At 44.8% G+C, this 15,676-nt stretch overlaps 1 protein-coding gene across 6 annotated transcripts in view; it reads right to left on the bottom strand.

Annotated features, from left to right (window-relative positions):
- Window positions 1-8,847: 8,847 nt before the first annotated feature.
- ARHGEF11 (Rho guanine nucleotide exchange factor 11) overlaps window positions 8,848-15,676 on the bottom strand; it is a 630,876-nt gene continuing 624,047 nt past the window's right edge. For all 6 annotated transcript variants that reach the window (XM_069949394.1, XM_069949398.1, XM_069949396.1 and 3 more), the window contains 2 exons: window positions 10,459-10,639; window positions 8,848-9,510 (listed from right to left, as the gene is read on the bottom strand). In XM_069949394.1, the coding sequence (XP_069805495.1) occupies window positions 9,467-9,510; window positions 10,459-10,639 (225 nt within the window). In that variant the 3' untranslated portion in view covers window positions 8,848-9,466. The remainder of the gene's footprint in view (window positions 9,511-10,458; window positions 10,640-15,676) is intronic.

Genomic DNA, 15,676 nt, shown 5'->3' with positions numbered 1-15,676 from the left:
CCTGCATGTTATCACTGAGCTTCCCTCCCTGTCCACCCACAAACAAAACAGTAGATGGGGAAACCGGTGATTTGGGCACAGGGGTTGGTTTCTTCCTCTCGGGACAGTCTCGACTAATATGTCCCCCTTTGCGACACATAAAACAGATGCGGGTATCAGCAACAGGTTTGGTGGGGACCACAGGGGTAGAACCCCCAGAGGGTCGAGTAGCAGGGATAGAGTTGGTAGAAGTCTGCTTACCCCCTTTCCAGCTGGTCACTGCCAGCTTCTGATGCGGGGCCCAATTGGCGGTGTACGTGTCGGCCAGCTTGGCTGCTTGCGCTGCATCTCTGGGTTCTCGGTCCAAGATGAACTGACGAACTTCTGCGGGACACAGGTGCAAAAACTGATCCTTGACCATCAGGTCTTTGAGGTCCTCAAAGGTGTGGATAGACAGTCCTTCGATCCACTGGTGAAAGTTGGTGTTCAATCTATCAACGACATCTGCGTAACTGTCATGAGGTCCACGCTGCATAGCCCGGAATCGTTTGCCGTGCTGCAAATTCTCGCTCAGCCTCCTGCTGTCGTCCTGCTGCAAATTCCCGTATGAGCTCCAACCGCAAAGCTTGGTCGCAGTCCGTCATCTGTTGGAGAATTAAGGGTAAAGGAGAGTCCGTACCATTCTGGGGACTGGCACTACCAGTACGTTGGTGCCCCATTGATTCCAGAACCGGACCCTCTGCTGCCTCCGATGACGGTGTGGCGACCACAGGCCGCTCTGGCCGGGCATCATCATCCATCAATGCTTGGATCAGCTGGTCTTTACTGCGATTCCCTCCTTCCAGACCTCTTTGCTCACAAAGGCTGCGTAGCCCATCTCTCGTGTAATTTCGATATGCCTCCGCCATTTTAGCAGGGATTTGCCAAATAAAAGATAGGATAGAAGAACAGAGAATAGGGGAGGGGGAAAACTGTTTCACGTATATGTATGTCTGTTATAACCAAGTGTATGCACTGAGAGCCTTCCTGTAGACTGGGAAAGTCTGCTACAGATAACTCAGCCCTTAAGTGTACAGAGCAATTTATTACTCCACAGACTTAATATTCTAAGATATCCCACCGCTTGCCACCAATTTACTAGCCAGAACTTAGGTTCTGGCTAGTAGGCAACCGGGCTCACCTCGGACCATCTTGGATCAGCTACCAACCAGAACCTAAAACCAAGTTACACGTTTTCTGCTGCCACCACACGTCACAATAAGGCTGACGTGACACCTTACCCTTATGCACACCTAAGGCAACTACAAATTACGTCTATCACAATCTTATGGTAATCACTTACCCTTGGTATTGTTTTACTTCAGAGACATAGGGCCTTTTTAGAACACAGGAAAGCTCTTATTAAAGTGAAATTTAATATCAAATAAAAAAGGACAGTGCATACAGTACAGGTCACAATAAAAAAAAAAGAGATGGTACAAAATATACAGACACATACATACACAGTAAAAACAGTTCTTAAAATAAAAAGGAGAAAACCAGAACCTACTTTGCTTTCGGGCTGTTTGAAACTGGAATGCTATGGGGATTAGCAGGAACGACGGGCCAACACACTCATAACAAGTTCCCCAAGTGTTGAACACTCTCCCATCATACTCCGTGCCTTATCAAGCATGTTGAGAGCAGTTGTCTCCCTCCCTCCTCTGACCTCACAGGGGGGTGACAGGACTATGGTAATGAGAGCTAATGGCCCATCTTTTATGACCGGAGACCCTTGCCTGAAGATTTTCAAATCCTCATAACTTGGCAGGCGCGTTTCCGATCAGCATTCCAGGGACATCAAACTACGGGGCATCACCTGCCGGTCACGGGCATACCAACCATGGGTCTGGTGTGTACCCGAATAGGGGAGTTACAGGTTTTCCTGGGTTCCCCTAGAGCCACTTTCTTGCTTTTACAATGGTGGGTCCCTCTCCCTACCCTGCTGACCTGTAGCGAATCTCACCTCTGGAATATGACAGCTTGTCATCTTTCTGAAGAGGTCACATTTCTCCATAGACGTCTACAGTGACCTCTGTTTGTCTCCTGCATGAACTCTGGATGCATATTGCAGCCAGACCCCTTGTCATAAAGCCATTACGCCATGAGGACGTTTTATTGCGCCCCCAGTCTGGTAAGAGATAAGAGAACCCGTTAATATCCTGGACTCTCACTATATGGCCCCAATTAATCTAGCCATGACATCTAGTGCCCAAAGGAAAACAGGACACCAGCTTCAAAAAGGAACAAAAAGGGTGTGTGTGTGTGTGGGGGGGGGGGGGGGGGAGGAGCTTTGCCAACTATGAGTGATCAGGGATATTTTAATCAAGATAGTGAATATATATATTGATCATCCTCACACTGCTCCCACAACAGCTCAAGAGTTCAGATCTGGTGACTGCGCTGTCCACTCCATTACCGATAGAATACCAGCTGCCTGCTTCTGCTGTAAATAGTTCTTGCACAATTTGGAGGTGTGTTTAGGGTCATTGTCCTGATGTAGGATCAAGCGCTGTCCACTGGGTATGGCTTGGCGTTGCAAAATTGAGTGATAGCCTTCCTTATTTAGAATCCCTTTTACCCTGTACAAATCTCCCACCTTACCAGCACCAAAGCAACCCCAGACCATCACATTACCTCCACCATGTTTAACAGATGGCGTCAGGGATTCTTCCAGCATCTTTTCATTTGTTCTGCGTCTTACAAACGTTCTTCTTTGTGATCCAAACCCCTCAAACTTGGATTCATCCGTCCACAACACTTTTTTCCAGTCTTCCTCTGTCCAATGTCTGTGTTCTTTTGCCCATCTTAATCTTTTTCTTTTATTAGCCAGTCTCAGATATGGCTTTTTCTTTGCCACTGTGCCCTGAAGCCCAAAATCCCGCAGCCGCCTCTTCACTGTAGATGTTGACACTGGTGTTTTGCGGGTACTATTTAATGAAGATGCCAGTTGGGGACCTGTGAGGCATCTGTTTCTCAAACTAGAGACTCTAATGTGCCTATCTTCTTGCTTAGTTGTGCAATGCGGCCTCCCACTTCTTTTTCTACTCTGGTTAGAGCCTGTTTTTGCTGTCCTCTGAAGGGAGTAGTACACACTGTTGTAGGAAATCTTCAATTTCTTAGCAATTTCTCGTATGGAATAGCCTTAATTTCTAAGAACAAGAATAGACTGTCGAGTTTTAGATGAAAGTTCTCTTTTTCTGGCCATTTTGAGCGTTTAATTGACCCCACAAATGTGATGCTCCAGAAACTCAATCTGCTCAAGGGAAGGTCAGTTTTGTAGCTTTTGTAACGAGCTAGACTGTTTTCAGATGTGTGAACATGATTGCACAAGGGTTTTCTAATCATCAATTAGCCTTCTGAGCCAATGAGCAAACACGTTGTACCATTAGAACACTGGAGTGATAGTTGCTGGAAATGGCCCTCTATACACCTATGTAGATATTGCACCAAAAACCAGACATTTACAGCTAGAATAGTAATTTACCACATTAGCAATGTATAGAGTGTATTTCTTTAAAGATAGGACTAGTTTAAAGTTATCTTCATTGAAAAGTACAGTGCTTTTCCTTTAAAAATAAGGACATTTCAATGTGACCCCAAACTTTTGAACGGTAGTGTATATTTTTTTTTTCTTCATGCATCGCCTATTGCAGTACGTAAAAGTTGAAAAAAACTACTGTTTCTGCCAAAATCGGCATACTTCTGTTGGGATACTAAACAGTCACAATAGTCTGCTGAGTCGAGTGACATATTTATAAAAAAAATATATATATATTTTTTTTTTTCTTCATGCATCGCCTATTGCAGTACGTAAAAGTTGAAGACACCTACTGTTTCTGTCAAAATTGGCATTCTTCAGTTGGGTTATTAAACAGTCGCAATAGTCTATTGCGCTCTGCCACAGATTAAAAATAAAAAAAACACTGCACAGAGATATATCACACAACTTTGTATGCAGTTTAAAATGTTTGAAATGTGAAAAGCTAAACGCAAAAGGAATGAGGACAGGGTTGGGGAAATACTTGTGGGGGCACAAGCCATGGTCCAGCCAGTGGGGATACAATGCGTGCTGGTGAGGGGCAGTCAGCATCGCGCTCATCCAGCATCCCTGGCTTCATTAGACAGTTAAGCGTCAGGCAGGGTACACCGCTGTTGAGGCCTGAGCAGCAGGAACAGGTGGTAAAATGAATAGCGGATAACACTTCCAGTCACTTCTCCACTTCCCAGTCCAGTTACTTTGCTAGCCAAAGAGTCTGGATTGCAGGAACCTCACTCTGACCCTCCTTCCTCCCAACCTGCCCAATGTAACCAACCTAGTCATCCTACCCTTGGCCATTCCTAGGAGCTCTTTTCGGGTCCTTTTCCAGAATTGGACTCCTAAAAAGTACAGTAAGAATCCCAGAAGCTAGGCTAAGCTGCATCTGAAATATGAGCGATGATGACAAGACACAGTTGCCATCAAGGAAGGCTGTTGAGATGTCCACAGGCATGCAGCGTCAATTGGAAGCCAAGCACTGGGTTGAGTGGGAGAGAGCGAACACAGAACAACCTACGCCCGGCGTTGCAGCCACTTCCTCTTCCACTCTTTTGTGTGCTGGCACTGCAGTCCAGACCACCAGCCAGGACACCTCCACATCTGCCTCTGCTTCAACACTTTGGAGCATTCTCCCTCAGCCTCCTTTTTGCCTGGACCATCATACGCCTTGTCCCTTCTGACAACCCTTCCTCCTCAGTAACATCGCCCTCAGCTGTTTGTTGGAAACACTGCAGCACTGGCGCGGGAAGACATTAGCAGGTCGTGCTGAAGCTCATCAGTTTCAGCAATAAGAAGCACAATGCCCCAGAGGTGATGGACACCATATTGCAGCAAACAGAAAGGTGGCTGTCACCGCTGCAGCTAGAACCAGGAATGGTCTGTGTGATAAATGCCGTAACCTGGTAGTGGCTCTGGAGCTTGGCCAACTCCAACACATTCCATGCCTGGCCCTTGTTTTTAATTTGGTGGTCCAACAATTTTTAAAAACGTACCCAGATCTGCTACTGGTGAAAGTGCAGCACTTGTGCGCCTACTTTTGGAAGTCTACCATAGCCACTGCTAGCCTAAAAAAAACTCCAGCAATGTGAACATTTTCCAGAACACCGACTTTTATACGACGTGAGTAATCGCTGGAATTCCACATATTATATGTTGTCCAGGGTGTTTGAGCAGCCGAGAGCTTTGATGGAGCAACCATGATTGGTTATGGATGGCAGACACATGTGAAGTCCATTAAGAGGGGCAGCTCCGACGACACCATAGTCAGCGTAACCCATCCTTCCAGTGGGGATAGCGAACTGATCTCACAGTCTGGCACACATGGCAGACTTCACGTTGGGCTGCTTTTCCCGGGACAAATGTGTAGTCCACATAATGGGGAGCAAACGCACAATCCTCGACCCCCGTTAAAAAAAATAAGGTATCCTCTTTTATTCCAGAAAAGGAGAGATTCTCTGAATACCAAAGGGAACTGCTGCAGAACATGATGGAAATCTTCTCACCTAACGTCGCTGGTGGCATAGAGGATTCCTCCCAGAGTCTGGGAACATCGAGCAGGTCCACAGTCATCAGGGGAACACTCTCCAAGGTGTGGGACAATTTCATGGCATCCCCTTGGGAAACTTCCACCACTGTAGAGCCTGTTGTGAGCAGGAGAGAAAAGTATTGGCGGATGTTGCGGGAGTACCTGGCCGACTGTAACACTGTCCTCCCCAATCCCTCTGGACCCTACACTTATTGGGCCTCCAAACTGGACAAGTACCTAAAACTGTCCCTCTTCGCCTTGGAGGTTTTGGCTTGCCCTGCCACCAGCGTTCTCTCAGAGAGGGTAATAAGCGCAGCTGGGACCACTATCACTGTTAAGTGCACCCATCTGTCAACTGACAGTGCTGACAGGATGATGCTTATCAAAATGAACAGCCATTGGATTAAGTATGCTTCTCCACCGGTGGAAAGCAGACAAACATGAAGTGCCATGTCTGCTGAAACTCCTTTCCTCCTTCTCCACCACCGTATAAATGTGCCATTTTAAAAAATGTTTAAAGACAGGACAAACTCACTGTCAGGATCATGCATTAACCTGGTGCGAACTGGGCCTGGTTTTTGCATTTATGTGACACACCCGACTGATTCTCCGCATCCGGCAATGCAGGAGTTAACCTGAACCCTGCAAAGATCTGATTACTGCAGCTGAGCAGGCTTCTTGACTAACTTGTTCCTCTGCCTGTCTGGAGACTGGGAGATCAGAGCGCTGGTCCAATGAGGATCAGGACCGGGCTCTCGGTCAGCATAAAACTAAGCTGAAGGAGTTTCTCAGAGCTGGCTATTAGATTAACACCCAGATCCCAGCTTCCCCCTGTCTTTTCCTGCGATCCCCGTACCTAATCCCTTTGCTTGCACGACTTTGTTACCTGACCTTACCTGATTTTGTACTGCGCTGTCCGTTTGGTTCTGACCTTGCTTGTTTGACTATACTATTGTGTTTGTTTGTCTGTCTTGTTCTGTGTGCACGTATCCAGTACAGGGAACGTCTTTGTGGTTGTCCACGGCTACCTAGGGCCATTTGAGGCAAGTAGGTAGGGACAGTTGGTGGGTTTAGTATTAGGGCTCACTGTTGTGTCTTGTCCCTGCCTCCCCGTCCCTGACACTCACACACATTTTTAGTGGGACTCATCTCAAGGGCCATGCATATAATTATTTTCTGGGGGCTCACCTCAAGGACCTGGATATAATTTTTCTGAGGAAGCACTTCAAGGGCCTAAAAATGAATGTTTGTTGGACTCACCACAAGTGCCTAAAAATTAATGTTTGTTGGGCTCACCTCAACGTCATCAAACTAAATTTTGGGGCTCACCTCAAGGGCATCAAAATCAATTATTGGAAGGTCTCAATCCTAACTTTAATAGGGGTTCGATATTCGATCGAATAGTCGAACATTGTGGTTCGTTTTAATCGAATTTCGAGCTTTAGAACATTTCACTACCCGCTCCTTTTTACTGGCTATTCCTTTTTGCCCATAAATTTATGAATGAAATCATATATTTTTATAATATTTACGTGTAGTAAATTTTTGTGTCAATTTTGCTGTTGTAAATGAAAAATAGCAAAATTAAAACGATAATATGTTGTACTAATCAACTCTATAGTGAAACAACTGGTGGTATTAATGTAAGGGGGATCTAATGCATTAGCGCCAGTTCTTTTACTATACAGTTACTTAATACAGAACATTTTTGTTCTTATTTTGCTATTTTTCATTAACAAAAAAAAAACTGAAACGGAAAAGTGTGTTATTTGTTTATATTTTGTAAATTTGAAAAAAAAAAGTTAGCAAAATTTGTTTCCTCAACTCGAAGCAAATTTTTGCAAAATTTGCTGCTTTGCAGAATTCGCTTCACTCATCTCTAAATAAAATACCTTCCCTCTTCTGACTAGTTAATGTAATTATTCCACACCTCTGTGTGGGTGTGCCATGTTACCTACCTGTATTTTAGTATCTGAAAATCTTTTGATGAAGTGGGCAGTATAGTTACAAACGTGTTGTTTTTGTCTAGGAATAAAGATATTACTAATCAAGAATTCTGCCTTGTGCCTACCATATGATGACTTCAGAGGTCACCTTTTACCTGACGATGTTGTTAGTGGTTTCCTCCTTTTTTTCAGAGTGACCAGGTGAAGCAGCTGCGTCTGAAGCATCATGCCCCCTCCATTACATGCGCTGAACAGAGTTGTGCCCAGTCTGCCCAACTCCAAGAGATGAGCAGTATCAATTGGGCTTGGGCACTTTCCTGTAATTACAGTCAGCACTATTAGGAGTACTTCCTGTTCTTTATATTTTCACATTTTATAATTTACATATAGCCTTTTTTTAACATACATTAAAATCCTCTCCATCACTTCACATAATCAATCATTGTTAAATGACTGATAAATGTGTTCATGGTCACTCTCACTACTAAGGGTCCATTTACACAGAAAAATTATCTGACAGATTATCTGCCAAAGATTTGAAGCCAAAGCCAGGAACAGACTATGACCAGAGAACAGGTCATAAAGGAAAGCCTGAGATTTCTCTTTTCAAATCCATTCCTGGCTTTAAATCTTTGGCAGATAATCTGTCAGATAATCTTTCTGTGTAAATGGACCATAAGGGTGAGTATTTATGCTTAGATCTGTTGGGTTGGTTTCCAGCATTTCACCATTTGTTCAAGGATGTTAACACAATGTTCACATAATGACACATGCCAAAGGTAAAAAGCTTGTTTTATTACAAGGGAAAATGGAAATACTATGTACAAAATAAAAATGCACATAAATACATATTTCTACATGAAAAAAAATAATAATATATATATATATATATATATATATATATATATATATATATATATATATATACTGTATACGGCCCCAATGTGAAGATGTAAAGATGTGTGGGTCTTGTCTTGTAATTTGGAAATCTTGTGCATCTTCTACAAAACTGACTCACCACAGTGTGCAGGAACAACGACAGGCTCTTGCGAATGTCTTACCACAAATGTACATTGGCTAAGCGGGCTGTCACTCTCCAGATATGAATGACAGCCCGCTTAGCCAAACACAGGCTGCAGGGCTGTCCAGAGGCACCTGGCACCCGGAGCCAGGTGTTGAAGACATCGGAGGTGAGTATAAAGCTCTCCCCCCACCCCCACCCCCGCGCTGCACCCACCCTCACGCTGCACCCATCCCAGCAAGAAAGGGGGTCACTTAATCCCTTCCTTGCTGGGATGGGTGCAGTGTGAAATCAGTCTTGCCCCTAAGGGGTTAAGTGTGTATGCAATGCATGCTTACTTAACCCCTTGGGTGCCCCCAATGGGGAGGTGGCCTCAATGTGGAGATGTGTGGGTCTCTTGTTATTAGGAAATCTTGTGCATCTTCTACAGAACAGACTCTCCACAGTGTACAGGAACAATGACAGGCTCTCGCGAATGTCTTACCACAAATGTCCACTAGTAGCCTTATGGAGCCATATGGAGACATGCATGTTTCAGGGATAAATGAAAAACTCTCATATTTTGTTAGAAACCAATCCATGATAGTGTAGATTTTGTCTGCTTTTCTTTAAATAGGTATATAACTATACATATATTTATATATACATACATACATTTATATTTAATTTATTAAGCTAACATGCTTTTTCTCTTCCAAAATTAATTCCAGTATGTGTTTTCTTCTATTTTCCTTTTAGGTCTTCACATTTCCTTTCATCACAGTCCAAGTCTGGCTTTTTAGTAAAAACCTCATTTATAAAGTGCCCATATCCTTGCCAACATCCATGTTTGTATAGCTTCATGCCATGCTGCTGATCCCTTAAACACAACTCTGGACAGACGAGAGGTTAAACAGTAGTGGGCATTTAGCACAAGGCTAAATATGGGCATTTAAAGCATCATCACTTGGATCTGTAAGGCCTAAAGAAATGGAAATGTCAAAAGAAGAGAAAAAAAAATAAATTTAGGATGAAAAATTTACTTATTATTTTAAAAGTACAACATCCTTCACACCTCATGGTCGAAGTTAGTGATTTCCTTCCCCAAAAAGATATTTTTATGCATACGAGTCAAATGTAATCTATGACAGATCAATAATGTACCCACAGTTTCTCAGCTTTGTTCATCCAGTTTAATATCAAAGTAAATGTACCATAAGGTACGTTCTCTTTAAGCTTTCTACATGGATAGAACGGCGCCGATGCCGTGGTCCTTCTTTTGAACCGCCGCCTAGTTACCGCTCAGCAGTCTATTACCCAACACCATCCTAGGCTGAAGCACTGGAGGCGGGCCGGCCAGCCCCCAGTAGTAGAAATGCCCCGCCCCTCTGTGCGCAGCTCCATTAGAATCTCAGTAATAGACCACCACTGTGCGCGGTTCAAAAAAAGGACTGCGGCACTGGTTTGTTCTATCCATGTGCAAAGCTTAAAGTGACACTGTCACCCTTTGTGCCCTTTTATCAACTGCAGATTGTATTAAATGGGCGTGGCCTCGCGGCATTAGCGCCCATTGGTTGGTCGACGTAAAGGGGGTGGGGTCTAGACCTTTCGGCCAGCCTGTTCCAAAGGCCGGAGAGGGGGCAGGGCCAACTGTGGTGTTGTAGGCGGGGCTAAGTGGCGCTAATGCCACAAGGCCCCACCCACTTAACACAATCTGCAGTTGATAAAAGATGACTTTTTACTTGAACAAGCACCATGACGTATGATATAAAATAAGGTATGAAAATCGCTAAATTTACCCTTTACACCTGTGTAGAGATGTCAGAATGCAAAAAGCAGGTGACAGTGTCACTTTAAAGCGAATGTACCTGATGGTACATTCGTTTTAAGAACATTGTCACCATACATCACCAGAGAAGGTGCTACTTACTATCTTGGTGAAGGGACACTGAAATGCTGTTCTTCACAAAGAAGAGTGAACTATTAACAGTAGTGTGGTGTACTTCTGGTTGTTTGTTCACAACCAACGATGATGCAGGCTTCTCCGACGAGTCTTCAGTGGATTTATCCCTAAAAGACCTTAAAAGCTCCTGATGTGCCAACTCCACCTCCTGATGAGAAAAAAAAATATTTCACATTTTTAACACATATTGGTGGGGTTGTGACTTGGATTATTAGGAGGGAACATGCCTATGAAAAGATCTGCTGGAGACTGCCAGCATGAAATACTTTATTTTCCAATTGCATTAGTTTGATCTATTGTCTTCTTCATCTACATGTTTCACATTTTATTGTAATGCTGTACAGATTACTTTCCAGCAGTTTTCCTATTTTTATCACAGAACAGAAAGCATCAGCTTAGTGTTACTGTTGCTTGTAAAAATTTGTCATAGAGACATGTTAAAAGTGAGATGAGTGAGCAATACTCGATCGAGTAGCTATTCAAAAGATTAGTTTTCGACTGAGTGTCCGATCGAAAATTCGAATCTAAACAAACTGTACTAAAACAGCTAAACAATTGTGAAGGTTAATGGAAGATCACTCACCTATCCGTGTTCCCCCAGCATCTTCTTTGACCTCCTCTGGCCAGTTGACAGCCCTGCAGCTTAGCTGCAGTGCTGTCCCGTCTCAGTCACTCACTGATTGGCTGAGCGGCTCAGAGACGGGACAGCACCGCAGCCAGTGATTAGCCGAGCTGGCTGTCACTCTACAGATATGAGTGACAGCCCGTTCAGCCAATCACAGGCTGCGGGGCTGTCCAGGGGCACCTGGAGCCAGGTGCTGGAGACATCAGAGGTGAGTATAAAGCTCTCTCTACCCCCCCCCTGCACCCATCCCAGCAAGGAAGGGGGGTTCTTAACTCCTTCCTTGCTGGTATGAGTGCAGTGTGAAATCAGTCAGGTGCATGCTCACTTAATCCCTTGGGTCCCAGATTGTTTACTATGTTAAGTAGGTTGTTTTTCAGATATTGGTATCCTGACGACTATGTCAATGACCAGCATATTTTTTTTAATACAATGGTCAATGAGGGGTGTGGGATTTTTGTTTTTTTACCCGGCTGGTTATAAAAATGGGGGACCCTGTGTGTGTGTGTGTTTTCTTTAAATAAACAATTGGGTTTTTAAAAAATCCCCCGTTTTCATAACCAGCCTAGTAGTACCAGGGTAGGAAGGGCCCTCCCCAGCCTAATATTACTGGCCTGCTACCACCCAGTCCAGGAGCGCCCACTCGGGTGCTCGTTTCGAGTAACAAACCCCATTCAAGTCAATAGGAAACTCAAGCATTTTTTCAGGGGACCAAGCTCGGCACAGAGAAGGTTGTGTGAAAACCTGTCAACCTCAGAAAATGGTGGAAACACCACGGAAATGGACAGGAAACAGCAGGGGTAGCATGCATGGATGCCTCTGAGGCTGCCCAGTCGCACCATTATGCCAAATTCTGGGCAACAGTATGGCAGTGAGAACACAGTAAACCATTAAAACAGAGGTAGCATATGAACCACCCCAAAATTTAGCCTGACACAGCATGGCAGTGAGAATACAGGGAACCGTTAAAACAGAGGTAGCATATGAACTACCCCAAAATTTTGCCTGACACAGCATGGCAGTGAGGTCACAGGGAACCATTAAAAAAGAGGTTGCATATGAACCACCCCAAAATTTAGCCTGTCACAGCATGGCAGTGAGAACACAGGGAACCATTAAAACAGAGGATATGAACCACCCAAAAACAGCCTGACACCACGCAACACCACGGAAATGGACAGGAAACAGCAGGGGCAGCATGCATGGATGCCTCTTTAACAGACTGACCAGGGTTGGGGCATGACACCCCCTGACTACTTTAGCAGTTTGGGTAATTTTCCCAGTATCATGTCACTCACCACTTCTCCCCACCGCTTCTGTTATGGCGATCGAATAAATTTTCTTTTTTTTTTTTATTTATTTGTGAAATTTGAATTAAATTTGGCTTTGAGTTTGAATTAAAATTTGAGTTTGAATTCAAATTAGTTTAAATTTTGAGTTTGACTATAACATGGCATGAAATGGACAATACAATCATCCAATACAAATAGCCTGATTATGGCCAGATTTAGCTTCACACCCTCATGCAGTTGTGCATGAGAGGCAAAATCATTGGAGGTAGGGACGAAGAAATAATACTATCTTCTTAAGAGGCCCTGGAATTTGAATGTGTAGTAGTAGTGGGTGGACTTTTTCCCCCATTTTCACTGCTCCTTTTAGCTGTGGCGTGTATCTTGGAGATACAATAGATGACCAGACAGCCCTGCAAAATAGTCGAATTTGAATTAGACTAATAGTCGAATTGAAGTTGATTTGATTTAAAAATTAAAATTGAAGATTAAAAAAGGCCATAAAGTGGGCTTTAATGAGCAGGAGACTACTGCCTTTGAAACAGCTACAAAATGAAAGGACGGCAGAGGACACCTGCAAGTTGACATCCACAGATTGTATGGTTCGAAATGGACAACACAAGGATGCTAAATTAGGATCCACCATTTTCGCTGTCTGTTCCTTTGAACTGTGCCAGTGACTGACAAGCTGACTGCTTCCCTCCTCCCCCCCTTAAAGCAACTCTGGACCCACAATCTGTGGAGGGGTGGTGCAAAGTTAGGGCACAGATACTCCAGTTTGGCACGGGCTGCAAGTTTAAAAGTTGTTTTTAGGACAATAACTGCATTACCTGCCGAACGGACCGCAGGACAGATCTTAGATTAAAAGCAGCTGTCCGAAGGTACAAGTGGTTTGGGGGGGGGGGTCAGATTGTGGATACAGAGTCGCTTTAATAACTTAACTTGTCTTTTTTAAATTACTAGACTGACCAGAAGCTGACTACTGCCTTTGATACAGCTACAAAAAGGACGGCAGAGGACACCCGCAAGTTGACATCCACAGATTGTATGGTTCGAAATGGACAACGCAAGGATCCTAAATTAGGATCCACCGTTTTCGATGTCTGTTCCTTTTAACTGTTGCGTGTATCTTGGAGATACAATAGATGACCTGACAGCCCTGCAAAATAGCACTTGAATTGAAGTCGATTTGATTTGAAAATTGAAATTGATTTAAAAAAAAAACACAAAAACATAAAGTGGCCTTTACCAGCCTTTAGATGAGGCAGGCGTGGAACCCCCAAAAAATTAGGCCTGACACAGTAGAGTACCGAGGGGCAGCCAACACCATGAGGTTCCTAAACGCCTCTGTGTCTACCAGCCGATAGTGCAGCATCTCCAAGCTCAGCAGTTTGCCTATGTGCACATTTAGGGCTTGAGCATGTGGGTGAGTATTTGCGCTTCTATTCAAAGGTCTGTTGTATGGACAGTTGAACGCTGCGCTTGGACACCTTGCTGGAGGGTGTGGAGCATAGTGGAGATGAAGGGGTGGGTGTAGGGTGGGAGGTGCTCGTGCCTGGGACCTGGGAGGAGGGACTGACAGAGCCAGCACGTGACACAGCGGAAGGAGCAGGGGTGTGACTTGCAGTAACTGAGCGAACTTGGTTCCACTGAGTGGGTTGTTTAGCACTCATATGCCTGCGCATGCTGGTAGTGGGTAGGCTGGTTGTGGTGCCTCCCCTGGTGATCCTGGCATGGCACAGGTATCATACTACAGTCGGTCGGTCATCCGCAGTATCTTTAAAGAACCCCCAGACTTGGGAACATCTAGCCCTGGCCACGGGAGTTTGACTCCTTGAAACAGTTGCTGATCTACTCCCTCTGCCCACCCCTCTTCCTCTTCCAACCGGTCCTGTGGCTGAACTTGCCTCCCCCTCAGAAGCACTGTCTACACTAGGCTTATCCACTCAGTTCGGGTCAGTCACCTCGTCCTCATCCACCAGCTCTTCCTCCAATTCCTCACTCTGCTCCCCATTTTTTAGTTACATCCATGACAACAACGTCACTGTCTTACAACCGGGTCTCATCGTCATCATCAGACACCTCTTCAAACCCTGCTTGCACTCCACACTCTCATCACCCACTGACTGCGTGAGCTGCATAGTTTGGGCATCGGGACAGATTGACTGCTCCGGTTGCTCAGACTTAGGGAAGGGTCCAGAAAACAGTTCCTGGGAGCATGGTGGTGGATCTGAATGCCTCCTTTCCCAGGAGGGGCCAGGCTGTGGGGAAGGAGGCTGAGCTGCTGGAGCAAGGGTTCCACTCCCTTGGGTAGCGTGGGTGGACTGTGTGGCAGACTGGGTGGTGGATAAGTTACTGGACACATTATCCGCTATCCACGTGATCACCTGTTCACACTGCTGCGGTTTCAATAGCGGTGTACCCTGAGGCCCCGTAAGTTGCGAGAAGAAGCTAGGGAGTGAATGTCTGCAGTGTGCCACTGCTCCCTCCTCAACGCGTGCTGCTGTGTCACCCTGCCCAGAACCATGGCCTCTGCACACTGCATCGCTTGGAACCCTACGCCCTTGTCCTCGACTCTTACTTCTGGGGTTCACCATTTTATGGACACTGCACAGTCAAGACTGAGATAGCTGCACTACAGATCACAGCAAGCCAAGAAAATATATTACTCAGACTACTTTTGGAGGTAGTTATATAGAGTCTGTGTGTAAGTGGTGCTACATGGTGTATGCCACTTTCTTACACAGGACGATGAGCAGTGAGGTTGGATATGGCTGCACTAAGAAATAAAGCAACCCTGTAGACTGGCTGCAGATGACAAAAGATACTGGTCAAACTACTTTTTGAAGGTTGACGTATATAGTCTGTGTGTATGTGGTGCTATACGGTGTATGCCACCTCTTACACAGGACAATTAGCAGTGAGCTTGGATGTGGCTGCACTAAGAAATGAAGAAATAAGAAAATATACTGGTGACACTAGTTTTTGGAGGTTGTCGTATAGTCGGTGGGTAAGTGGTGGTATATGGTGTATGCCACCTGTTACACAGGACAATAAGCAGTGAGGTTCTATGCAGCTGTTCTACAAATCACAGCAACACAATGTACAGCAGCAGGAAAAGGATGATGCAATTTTCTCGAGTATCGCAAGATGCTCATCTGAGTGAAGAGTACCATCGAGTAACCTCACACAAGTACCAAGTTCAGACGAGCATGCTCGCTCATCACTAGTTTCTACTCATCCTCCAGGTCTTTTCTTTTCACTGAGCTCAGTG

The sequence above is a fragment of the Dendropsophus ebraccatus genome, chromosome 13 (assembly GCF_027789765.1).
Source record: "Dendropsophus ebraccatus isolate aDenEbr1 chromosome 13, aDenEbr1.pat, whole genome shotgun sequence".
NCBI classification, from domain to species: Eukaryota; Metazoa; Chordata; class Amphibia; order Anura; family Hylidae; genus Dendropsophus; species Dendropsophus ebraccatus.
Note: the sequence above shows the minus strand (reverse complement) of the source record. Positions and strands in the feature narration are given on the sequence as shown.